This window comes from Sinocyclocheilus grahami, unplaced genomic scaffold (genome assembly GCF_001515645.1).
Source record: "Sinocyclocheilus grahami isolate Dianchi unplaced genomic scaffold, SAMN03320097.WGS_v1.1 scaffold2284.1, whole genome shotgun sequence".
Taxonomy (NCBI): Eukaryota; Metazoa; Chordata; class Actinopteri; order Cypriniformes; family Cyprinidae; genus Sinocyclocheilus; species Sinocyclocheilus grahami.
In genome coordinates this window covers 36,079-48,414 of record NW_015507463.1, presented here as the reverse complement: position 1 = coordinate 48,414, position 12,336 = coordinate 36,079, and the positions used below count along the sequence as shown (strand labels likewise).

Here is a 12,336-nt window from a genome sequence, read left to right as displayed (position 1 = left end):
GCTAGTGTTAGATGGTCAAGTTATTATTATTTTTCATAATAATTAAAAAGAAAACAAGTAGATATAATAATAGAAAAATAATTGAGAATGCTAGTATTAGTGTCACGTTTATGGTCCGTTATTGAACATCAATGTTGTGTTTCCTGTGTGTCCCTGCCTGCCTTGTTTTACCCCGTCTTGGATGATTAAATACATTTACTTTGAGTTTATCCCACGTCTCCTTGTTCTTCGTTTCATCACAGAAGGCAACCGTGACAGAATACCGGACCAACACAGTAGTAAGCGGCGCTCCTTCTCCACATTTTGTTTTCCGTTTTTTGAAAATGTTTTCTTTTGTTTTCCTGTTTTCCCCCCCGCGGCAAGGAAACCACCGCACGCTTCACCGCGCCGTTGTCAACCCCGCCGGCTGTGGCTCACACAAGCCCACTGGCCGCTGCTCACTCCAGCCCGCCAGCCGCCCCGATGTCAAACCCAACGGCCATTCAGCACTCAAGTTCTCCGGCCTCTCCTCTGTCAAGCTCTCCCTCTCGCCGGCCCAAAAGAGGAAATTACGGAGGAAGAGACTGTGAGCTCCAGCCCCAGAGCTCGCTCCAGTGTGGGCTCCTGTTCCCGAGTTTAGCCCAGTGAGGGCTTGTGTTCCCGAGTTTAGCCCAGGGATGGCTCCTGATCCCCCGTTAAGCCCAGGGAGGGCTCCTGATCCCCAGTTAAGCCCAGGGAGGGCTCCTGATCCCCAGTTAAGCTCAGAGAGGGCTCCTGATCCCCAGTTAAGCTCAGGAGGGCTCCAGTCCCCAGTTTTGGCCCCGAGAGGGCCTTAAAGCCCGTTATCCTCTCCAAGTATTTTTTTTTGGGGGGGGTAGTAGAGGCCGTAGAGGCCGGGGTGAGGGCTGAGGCTGCGGCCTTCCAAGCTCCCTGCTCCGCCATGGCCTTCAGAGCTCCCTGCTCCACCATGGCTTCCCGAGCTCCCTGCTCTGCCATGGCCTCCTGAACTGCCTGATCCGCCATGGAGGCCTTCCTAAGGGCTCCTGATCCCCAGTTAAGCTCAGGAGGGCTCCAGTCCCCAGTTTTGGCCCCGAGAGGGCCTTAAAGCCCGTTATCCTCTCCAAGTATTTTTTTTTGGGGGGGGTAGTAGAGGCCGGGGTGAGGGCTGAGGCTGCGGCCTTCCAAGCTCCCTGCTCCGCCATGGCCTTCAGAGCTCCCTGCTCCACCATGGCTTCCCGAGCTCCCTGCTCTGCCATGGCCTCCTGAACTGCCTGATCCGCCATGGAGGCCTTCCTAGTCCCCGTCCTGCACCAGCCTCCAGGGCGCCCACCCCCCCTCCCCGGTGGAATATTTATGGCGCGGAATGCGTCTTTTGGGAAGGGGGAGTGATGTCACGTTTATGGTTTGGTATTGAATGTCGATGTTGTGTTTTCTGTGTGTCCCTGCCTGCCTTGTTTTACCCCGTCTTGGATGATTAAAGACATTTACTTTGAGTTTATCCCACGTTTCCTTGTTCTTCGTTTCGCAACAGAAGGCAACTGTGACAGTTAGAGGGTCAAGATTTTTTTGTTTTGTTATTGTAATAAATAAAAATAAAACAAGTAGATAGAATAGAAATAGAATAGATAGTTCTAGTGTTAGAGGATCAAGTGTAGATGGAAGAGATGTGTTTTTAGGCATTCCTTGAAGATGGCTAAGGACTCTTCTAAGCTGCGTGGATTGAGATGGGCAGGTCATTCTGCCAGCAGGGAACAGTGATGGTAAAAGCCAGTGAAAGTGATTTTGTGTCTCTTGGGGACAGCACTATAACGCGCTGTTCACTAGTAGAAACGCAAGCTTCTGGAGGTACATAAGTCTGAAGTAGTGAATTTAGGTAAAGGGGTGCAGAGCCAGTGGTTGTTTTGTAGGAAAACATCAGTGCCTTGAATTTTATGTGAGCAGCTACTGGTAGCCAGTGCAAATTGATGAACAGAGGTGTGACGTGTTCTTTTCGGCTCTTTAAAGACTAATCTTACAGCCGCATTCTGAATTACTTGTAGAGGTTTGATAGAAATGGCTGGAAGACCTGCTAAGAGAGCGTTGCAATAGTCCAGCCTGGACAGAACAAGAGCTTGAACAAGGAGTTGTGAAACATGTTCCGAAAGAAAGGGCCTGATCTTCCTAATGTTGTGTAAGGCAAATCTGCAGGACTTGGCATTTTAGCAATATGATTACATGGAAAGCCTTTTTATAGAAGGTTTTTTCTAGAATTTTTTAATTGGTGTGCAATGCTAAATGACGTGAACATAGGTGTCTGGGTTATTTTGTATGCAATATTAACAGGTTTGTGAAGTAAATCCCATTTTAAAGGGGTCATATGACATTGCTAAAAAGAACAATATTTTGTGTATTTGGTGTAATACAATGTGTTCACACGGTTTAAGGTAAAAAAAAACATTCATTTCCACATACTGTACATTATTGTTGCTCCTCAATGCCCCGCCTTTCTGAAACGAATTGATTTTTACAAAGCTCATCGCTCTGAAAAGCGCAGTGTGCTCTGATTGGCCAGTGATCTAGTGTGTTTTGATTGGCCCGAATACCTCAAGCATGTGACGGCAATGTTACACCCCTTACCAGGTTCAGGAAACTTTCCTCCGTAAAATGCGCTGCACACACCCGAATATTTGGGTTGAACTGTTGTGGAACAGTGTTGTAAACTAGTGTTGTAGTTGTGTCCTCTTTTGGAAGACCAAACAAAGTAGTTTGGCTTAAGCAATGAAACACGCAGCGTCTCCACGACATGGCGGCGGCACAACAATACTACAGCGAGAATAAAAGTTATGCCTTCTTTATTTGCGTATACATTTGGGCGGTGTTATGCAAATCTTCCCACATAGTGACGTAGATTTGTGGGGGCGTGTTTAAACGAGGCATTTTAGGAAGGCATGGCTGAGCGTTCACTTTTAGAAAGAATATCTCTTTAGGCTTGAGACTTTAATCTTTTCGACTTTAAAGATCTTCTGTATGCACTAACAGTTTTTAACACTCCAAAGACAAAGGTAAACATGAAATTGCATCATATGACCCCTTCAAACAATTTCAATATCAGACTTTAAATTCAAACACTCTGCTCGTTGCAGATTATAAGTGTGTCTATAGTTTCTTCTGACATGGTCATTAAAAATTAATGCTTAGTGATGTCATTATCATTTAGATGATGTTTTATTTATAAGCAACACTATCACGGTGAATTAAATCAAAAACATATTTCAGTGTGATTCAACTAAACCTGGTTCTCTGAAACTCAATTCAATCATTTGTTTCCACAGGGATTTTATGGATTGAGGTTATGGCGAATGGACAAGAAGGTAAGACTCCTTCAGTTTATTGACACGTTTGTTCTGTTTTGTCTGTTTGAACTGGCATATATAAAAGTACTTGGAAATTTAGCCCTGCAATAAAGCTCTGTTGTGGTTTGATGTTTGATGTTCAGAACTATCTATTTATATATAACCTCATTAAGCATGTTGAGCATCTATTTATGTATATGCACATCCTTAGTTTTCTGTCTGGACAAATGCTTTTTTGCAAATGCTATTTTTTATTTTTTTTTGTACTTTGTAATGTTTGATCAAAATGTCATATCTTGTTCTTCTGGTGAAACAACAGACTTCTCTCTGGTGATGTACTGTATATATGATTCTCCCATCATTTAGTGCACTTAAACTCCAATTAAACCCCTGCAAGCTCGCATTCAGATCCACCTCCACATTTGAGAGCCATGCCCACATGTGAACATCCGGTTGACACCTGATGCATCGTACCAAGTCCCTACATTCATTGCTATTAATAATCTGTTTCACTCAAATGTACATCACAATAGAAAAGAGGCGTTACTTCCATTTCATCACAACTTTAAAATCATGTATAGTCCGTATATCAGATTATAATGCTTTCTCTATAATATAACATACCAAACCAATCACGATATAAACCTAGATTATAATTATATGAAATAACAAATGTCGGATATCTGACCAAATAAACGATGCTCACTGTAGGATCATTGTAAATAGCTGTGGCATTTGTTTGCAACCCTTCAGTTCTGCCCCTGTGGTAGGCATGGTGCTGAAGATAAGTAATAAAGATGAATTTGGTAAAAGTATACAAAAAAAAAAAGTGAGAATAAAAAGATGGTGATTCTTACTGGCCTTTATCCCTGAAACATTTTCCAGAGAATGCAGCACTATGGGGCAAAACTAGTCAGTCATCAAATTACTTACAATCAGGACCTGAATTGGCTCTTGACGGACTGTTAACCAGCTGGACCCACACTAACAATGAGACCAACCCGTGGTGGAGAGTGGATCTACTGAAGGTATACAGAGTGAACAGGGTCACCATCACTAATAGACCAAGCAATGGCTTGAGGATTAACGGGGCGGTGATTCGTATTGGAAACTTCCTTGACATTTACAACAACAAAATGTGAGGATATTTCTTTGACTGTCTTGGTTAATATGACTGCAGATGAACAGAAAATTATAACGATGATATTTCTGTCTGTAGATGTGCTGTAATTTCCACTCTTGCAGACGGTGCCACGGCCACTTTCTCATGTGGTGCGATGGAGGGACGTTATATGATTGTTCATATTCCTGGAGATAAGAAGATTCTTAGTCTTAGTGAAGCTGGAGTCTACGGGTATTTGGCAGGTAATTCAAAAAAATGTCTAGTAAAGACAGTTAATTCTAAACAGTCATGCTTTATTCATGCTCATATCCTTCCAAATTAGCAAGTCATCATACATTAAAATACATCAGTACTAATCCCTTTCATTGTACTGATTATGCTGTACCATGTATATGTGATGTTTAAAAACCTTGACTTTTGTGACGTCAAGTGATCCGTTTATAAAGTCAAACATAAAGAGATAAACTCATCTACTTACTAGTCGCTTTCACAGTTTATAATCAAGCTCTTGCAACTATTCTAACTCAAACTTTCAGGGAACATGTTTAAAGGGTTAGTGCACCCCAAGATAAAGATGCTGTCATTTCATTTTTAGGTGAATAAAACCCTTAAAATAAAGATTGAAAGAGTTGTTGAAGCTTAATGATGGTTGACGTTGAAGTCATGTGACCATGGTGTAATGTTTCTTAAAAGCTACGGTTAGTTTTTTACTTCTGCCGATTGTATTTCAGACTTCAAAATGTGTTTATTCGTGAAGATTGTCATAAACTTTTGGTGGTCACAGAGCTTGTTTTCTGCAATACAAAAGCCAGTGGTGAGTGGCAGCTCGAGGGGCTTGCAGGAAACGTGAGCATATAATGCTGACCAGCACAAAAGTACATCAATTGTGCTACATTTGCACAAGTTACCATTTCCAAGCACTGACTGAAACAAACGTTTCATTCCAATTGAATGTTATTGAAGATGGAAAGATGGGTTGTTGTAAAAGAGGTCATTAGTGTTCCACCAGGTTGTTGAGGTACTAATCAAGTAATTATTGTGAAAATAGTTGTGAGGGAGTCATTAGACACAATGTCATTTTGTGTATAATAATGTTGACAGTAGTAGAAATTATTCACTTCACCTCAAGTCACTGTTCACGAATAATCGTCTCAACCACTGCAACGTTTGTGCATTAAGATGTTTTCTTTCCTCTTCTTTCTTTCTTTATATATCTTCTTTTTTTTTTTTTACTAGGAAATCTGGCAGTGGATGGAGCCGCTACACAGTCATCAACATTTACGGGCTGGTTTGCTGAAAAGGCCATTGATAGTAATCGAGGTCTCCAGCAGAATACAGCATGCTCATCAACCCTTAATCAGACTAACCCGTGGTGGAGGCTGGATCTGCGTCACATTTACAGAGTTAGTAGAGTGGTGGTCACTAACAGAAAAGACTGCTGTACCGAACAAATGAACGGAGCGGAAATTCGCATCGGAAACTCTTTGGAGAACAACAGCAACAACAATCCCATGTGAGATCCTTGAGGTTGAAAGAATGCGAGACATTGAGCACAAATGTGAAGGATTACTGCAGATATGACAGTATGTTTATATAATTTCTCTCTGTCTGTAGATGTGCTGTTATTCCTGCTATTCCAGCAGGTGAGTCCTACAGCTACTCGTGCGGTGGGATGGATGGACGTTACGTGAATCTGATCATTCCTGGAGACATGAAGATACTCACTCTCTGTGAGCTGGAGGTCTATGGAGAAGGTGTAACAATTTGTTTTGTCAACAAAACAGTGAGGAGCACTTCTACATTTTTACTGAAAGCAACCTCTACTAATTCATAATACATGCACCACTGTATCTTTGTTTAGGTCCAGTTTTACAAAGATCTTTTGTAAAGATGCAGTTTAAGTCCAGAGTTGATTTAACTGACCCTTCCGTGAGAGAAAACGTTCTGAAACAGGTGAGAGAAAGAAACAAATTCATCTGCCATGATTACTGTAAAACACCAGTAGCTCTCATCTGGTTTCCCTCTTTTTACAAACCGACCTCATAGTCCTGAAATTGATTGAAATTCAGTGAATCCTTTAAATGTCTTTGTGAACATTTTAAGGCTTGCTGTGATTGATTTTTGTATTGCATTTCAGAGATTTACATGAAACCTGAATTGTTACTGAAGATTTCAGTGATTGTATTTAAAATCAAGGTTTTTTTCAGAAAATTCACCAAATACTTTTACTAATGAGTTGATATTGCTTCAGAGCTGCTTTATGCTGAATTGTTTTAATCAGGGGTTACAGTGGTATGATACATTTCTTTGAGACATGAAGATTTGAGCATACTGTCATATCTAATCAGTTTAGTATGAATATGTTATTTTCAGTTGGGATCTGCTCTGGTTGACAGAGGATTCACAAACGTGACTCTGCGGTGGTCTCAGACCCCTAAACGGGTGATCCAGAAGGTGACTGCTGGTAAAAGTGAGTCTGTTCTCACAACTGTACAATAACACATGAAATAAGCTGCACTATTTGGAATGATTCTAAATTTGGTTTGAGATGTAATAGGCAAATATTTTATTTACAGGTCACTGTGGCAATGGAAGATAACACACTGGACATCAACACTTTGTCTTTATTTCACAAACTTTACATTTGTTAAAGACATTAATTCTGATTCTAAATGCATTGGCTGAAATTTCTTTATAATTATGCTTACAATGAAAAGATTTAATTCACTTCTGCTTACTTCCTTTTAGTGCTTATTCACATATTTAAGAATTATAAAGCACCTTGTGTAAATGTGTATTGTAAACAAATAGAGATAGTAATAAATATAATGAAAATAATCAAAGAAATGTTAAATGTACATTCACACAACCCACGAGTGTAATTTTAATGTCAGTTTTATGTTTTTATTTAAATTTATTTATTTACTATTCTTCCTGACATTTCATGTTGTTGGAACTGTATTGAGGTGAACAGAATCTCACGTGAATGGAAAGAGTACAGCGCAAGCGTTCTATCTGTTGTCCAATGACTTGCCTAATAAACCTAACTTGCCTAATTAACCTAATTATTCCTCTATGCCTTTAAATTGCACTTTATGCTGAGGATTATTATCTTGCAAAACAACTAGTAAAATAATATGTACTGTACTGTCAACATGGCAAAGACAAAATAAATTAGTTTAGACTGGAGAAAAAGAATTATTAATGGTCACAAAGGAGGAGAAGGATATACACGTTTATCGAAGCGTTTTCAAGTGTCAAGAACTGCCGTGAGAAGTATTATCAAGAGACCCATACAGTGGAGAACATGACTGGCAGAGGAAGGAAGTGAAAGATTTCAAAACATTGGAAAGAAAACAAAAAAAATCCCTAGACTAAAGATTTTTCTAGTCAACTAATAGTCGTTCATTTTAAGCATTAGTCACACGTTTACTAATGAACCATTTAAATCATGCTAATAAGCCTTTAATTGCCTACATAGCCTAATAAGTGTTCAAGCGCATGCATAAAGCTTGCCACAGCACAACGGCAGAAGTAATGATGAGGAATGTATCAGGGAAAAACAGTAAGATTAAACGGCATTAACATTTTAATAATCTATTGATAAACTAGCGTTTTCTGTGATTTCGGCTTAAGAGAAGAATTCGGCGACACTGAATCATCATCTCCACAGTAGTGGATGCGCCTGCATGCAAGTTTCATATGGATTACATAATCTGAGAATATTTTTTTTGTTTTACTTTCAGATTTGAATTGTTTCATTTGAAAGTAGCCATTTATCTCTATAAGTAGGGTATAAGGCAAGTATACACTGAGTTTCGCGTTCAAGTTCACAGAGGCCGAGACGGCAGAAAGTGCATCCGGTTTGCTTTCATTATTTTAAAAAAGAGCAATGTTTTGTTGTTATAGTGAGTGCACACAAATAAACGTACAGGCTTTACAGATTCGAAAGATGTATTACTCTTATTCATATGACCAAAATGACAAAATTAGTATTTTAAGAGCAAGTGACCGCACCGGTGCCTCCATCTATCATGCTGTGAGCGCGCTACTCTTCCGCTTTCACACTCCGCACAGACACTTGAATAGCGCACATTTTTCTAGGTTAACATTAGATTGAATGGCCTTATAAAGTTGCTACTACTTACATATTTCAGATGATAAGACATATTTGCGGTCGATGAATGATAGACAAGAGTTTTGATGTACTGTATTACCACAAAATGCAGCCGTTAACGATCTGTCCGTCATAGATTGCGTGACCTCACCACTTCCTGTGGATTTTTTTTCTTTTCTGTGACTAAGCGACTAATAAAATGTTAGTCGACCAAGCCTCTTCTCGACTATTAGGGGGCAGCCCTAGAGAGAGGTTTCTAAAGACCCAAGAACAACTGCCAAGATACTAGTGATTGATTTAGCCAAGTCTGGGATTGATGTCTCAACGGATGGACAAACTTCAAGCTAGACTGGAGTTTGCCAAAAAAACTGAACAAAGGACTCTCTAATGATGAGTAAATATGATACCCTTGTGACCCCTCACAAAATTAAATTGACAGATGAATGTCTCATAATTTTGCAGTTACTAAATGACACAAAGTACATGTTGAAAGAGTTTGTAAAAGCAGTCCTGACCGATAAGCAAACACACCCACAGAATAGTACATCAACAGGAAACACACATGCGTTTGTAATCATGAAATCTAAGTGTATCCATTCACTCTTAATATCTGCTGCAGATGAAGTTGAGTTTGTGAGTTTCAGGACGGCTGATCCAGCGCTGATCTCCTCCAGACTGAACTGCTCCAGATCTCACTGTGTGTTCACAGTCCTCCTCTGATGTGCCGTTCCCTGGAGCCCAGTTCTGATAGCACACGGTCTCTCCACTCACCCAGAACCAGACGCCCAAAATGTGAGAGTAATGTAAACCCAACCACACCGCTGCAGTAGACGCCCGTTTAACCACGTTCATCACACGACGCTGAATCTCTTCTGAATGAACCGAGACCAGATCCACATGATTCTGTCTGCAGTATCTCAGCGCTTCAGACCACGCCAGATTCTCTCTGATCACAATCAGTTTATCTGGAAACCAAACAAACCACAAGCAGAAACGAGAGAGAGACTGATCAAAAACAACATGCAGAACAAACACTGTGGATGAGTTTGTCATGTCAGACGTGTAGCGTGAACTTTAAGAGATCTGGAGGTGATGGATGGATTGTGTGTGTTTCGTGAGGATCTACTCACCTTCATGACACACAAAAGGAAAACGGCTGTTACAAGAGATGTCAATCCATTGTTTCTGAGCTTTTGATTCAATCACTGCACATTTTTCATTACCTCCAGCATTCTTAGGTTCACCAGACTTCCAGTATCTGAATGAGGAATTACTCTGATCTGACCACTGCCATGAGTCTCTGAACAGACCGATCATGACACACAAAAGGAAACTGGTGGTTGCTGCAAGAGATGTCAATCCATTGTCCCAAAGCGTTCTGTTCAACAGCTGTACAGTCTTCATTACCTCCAATATTATTAGGTTCACCAGACTTCCAGTATCTGAATGAGGAGTTACTCTGATCTGACCACTGCCATGAGTCTCTGAACAGACCGATCCAGGCATCAGATTTCTTCCTATTATTCATGATCTTCTTAACCTTCTCATTCTCATCCTGGTTTCTCACACTGACCAGATCGATGTGATTCTGTCTGCAGTAACTCTGAGCGTCTCTCCAGTTCTTCATCTGATTGATAAAGACGAGTCCTGTGTTTTCTGTCAGGATAAACAAAAGCAATGCTTAAGTATCTCTCAAACTCTTACACTGTAAATAAACCCTACAATGGCAATGTGTAGTTTTATTGTAGTTTTATAGACACATGCTCTATAAATACAGATAAAAGTGTCTTACATCTAGGTCCCATTCATTATGTTATGTGATACAAAAGCAAATGCTGTGACACAGTTTTGAAAAAAGAAACACAGAACAGAAAATATCATTTTAAGTTTAAAAGTTTAAGAACATTTTCTCTGCACCTATTAATAACTCTGGTATTAGAAACTTAAGTGTCTTAAGTTGTCCAAATCTTAAGGCTTTGTCTTCTCTGTTATACAGAATTAGAAAGAACAGCTGTTATAGTGAACTCTGTGTAGGACATGTTCGTTATTCAAAATGCAGGCATATTATTCATTTTATATTGACACTGACATTTTTTTAATTTATTTCTGGAGAGATATTATTGAGTTAACAGGCTATGGTGGTTTTGCTGTTGTAGAAACGGCTAAAGTATTATTCGTTATTTTTACTAATAGTTAGATTGGGCAGGCCTTCACAAAAGGGCCTTTAATTACAAAAAAAGTATTTTAACAAAAGTACAAACTTTTATTCTGGATGCGATTAGCTTCTTTATAGCAGAAAGTCAAATTGTAAATCTAACCGATTTGTAGATTAGTTTTAGAGATATTTGTTTTCAAGATATAATATTATTAATCACACATACTGTAATAACCATAATATTAGGGTATAAACAGTATCTATATTTTTATATTAATAGGTCATATTCCATGTTAGTATAATAATACTGGTATTTCCATAATTATATCAATAATAATGACAATGTTAATAATACTACTACCACCATCGTCTTTACCAGCTGTAATAATAGGCTAATTGTGTTGATAATGAAGCATAAATAATATTCACATTAATGCCCAAATGATTTCAAGCTAAAGATTTGTTAAAACTTGTAAGACATGTTTTCTGTGGATTAAAAATAAATTAAGATATCAAGTATGACTAAACGTGTCACAGAAGTTATTTCCTCACTCAGATCCTTAGCGCTTTTAGTTTGTTTTCATTGTGCTGCTACATTGTTATGATTATGAATATTACTATGAGCTTTTAAGTCTTGAGCAGGTAGACTATCTCTTTCTGTTTATTTTTTAGCAATAGGTTCGTCATATATAACTGCCACAGCATTACAATGTAGATTTGACTTGGTAAATATTAAGTTTTCATGTTCTTTTTCCATTTACAGTCATTTATAGTGTTTACTACTGTCACGTTTACATTTTTTATATGAAGCATCTTTTGATAAATTAATATTTATTTCATAAGGTGTTTGTACTCACTGTCGTTGCAGATGAAATGCCATTTTGTACTACATTTCCCATCATGCCATTGCCCTTTTTTCATAGAAGCGCACTCATCTCTGCCATCAGGTTGTTTAAATCCCCAGTTCAGATAGAGCGCAGGTTCCCCTGAAGACCACTGCCATTTATCACGAACCGTCTTCTGCAGCCCAATCCAGATATACTGAACACCTCCACCATTCACACTCTCGTTCAGCTCGTTCATGTCGTTCATGTTGTCAACGGTGGCCAGATCTGTGTATTTCTCTCTGCAGTATCTCTGAGCTTCAGTCCAGGTCTTCCTCTCATTTATAAAGTGATACTGACGCTGAACACATTCAGATACGGAGCAGAGAGCTGTGAAAGAGAGGCTTTGCTTTAATGCTTTTCATAACAGGATCAAACCTAATGAAACTATAAACCATAAATAAAACCACAAACACTCACCAATGAGAAGAAGAATGAAATATAGAGCTTGCTCCATTTCTGAGGAAGAAAAATATAGATTACTTTAGAGGTCGTGTGTTTCTGTCCTGAGTCTGATGTTTCTGTCTGCAGCTTCAGACTATATGATTATTATATCTGCTCTCATCCGTCACTCAGCACGTCACTTCATTTGTTTATTACTCTAGAACAAAAGCCCTTTTCATTTTTCTTCCTCCTTCACATGTTTTTCCCATTTTATTTTAATTTAATTTAATTTAATTTAATTTCAGTGTGTGTGTGTGTGTGTGTGTGTTATTCTTTGTTGCTGTAATTCTTTGGAAGTGTGT

The 12,336-nt window shown here is 39.2% G+C and overlaps 2 protein-coding genes across 2 annotated transcripts; one reads left to right on the top strand and one right to left on the bottom strand.

The window, feature by feature from the left end:
* Window positions 1-462: 462 nt before the first annotated feature.
* LOC107574607 (uncharacterized) lies at window positions 463-7,033 on the top strand. The gene is made up of 9 exons (XM_016261049.1): window positions 463-565; window positions 3,291-3,329; window positions 4,251-4,449; window positions 4,531-4,676; window positions 5,671-5,947; window positions 6,049-6,188; window positions 6,296-6,387; window positions 6,808-6,904; window positions 7,011-7,033. The coding sequence occupies exons 1-9, from the start codon at window positions 463-465 to the stop codon at window positions 7,031-7,033; spliced, it is 1,116 nt and encodes a 371-aa protein (XP_016116535.1).
* Window positions 7,034-9,154: 2,121 nt separating this feature from the next.
* LOC107574609 (C-type mannose receptor 2-like) lies at window positions 9,155-12,067 on the bottom strand. The gene is made up of 5 exons (XM_016261051.1): window positions 12,011-12,067; window positions 11,564-11,920; window positions 9,862-10,207; window positions 9,682-9,707; window positions 9,155-9,516 (listed from the first exon to the last, which is right to left on the bottom strand). The coding sequence occupies exons 1-5, from the start codon at window positions 12,045-12,047 to the stop codon at window positions 9,155-9,157; spliced, it is 1,128 nt and encodes a 375-aa protein (XP_016116537.1). The 5' UTR covers window positions 12,048-12,067.
* Between the last annotated feature and the right edge of the window lie 269 nt (window positions 12,068-12,336).

Bases quoted from the DNA above. Each gene is read 5' to 3' on its own strand.
- LOC107574607 (XM_016261049.1), top strand. From the start codon at position 463: ATGTCAAACCCAACGGCCATTCAGCACTCAAGTTCTCCGGCCTCTCCT. The intron at 566-3,290 runs GTGAGCTCCAGC...TTGTTTCCACAG, and splicing joins AAATTACGGAGGAAGAGACT to GGATTTTATGGATTGAGGTT. The intron at 6,189-6,295 runs GTGTAACAATTT...ATCTTTGTTTAG, and splicing joins GCTGGAGGTCTATGGAGAAG to GTCCAGTTTTACAAAGATCT.
- LOC107574609 (XM_016261051.1), bottom strand. From the start codon at position 12,047: ATGGAGCAAGCTCTATATTTCATTCTTCTTCTCATTG. The intron at 11,921-12,010 runs GTGAGTGTTTGT...TCTCTTTCACAG, and splicing joins TTTCATTCTTCTTCTCATTG to CTCTCTGCTCCGTATCTGAA. The intron at 10,208-11,563 runs GTGAGTACAAAC...TTATCCTGACAG, and splicing joins GCATTTCATCTGCAACGACA to AAAACACAGGACTCGTCTTT.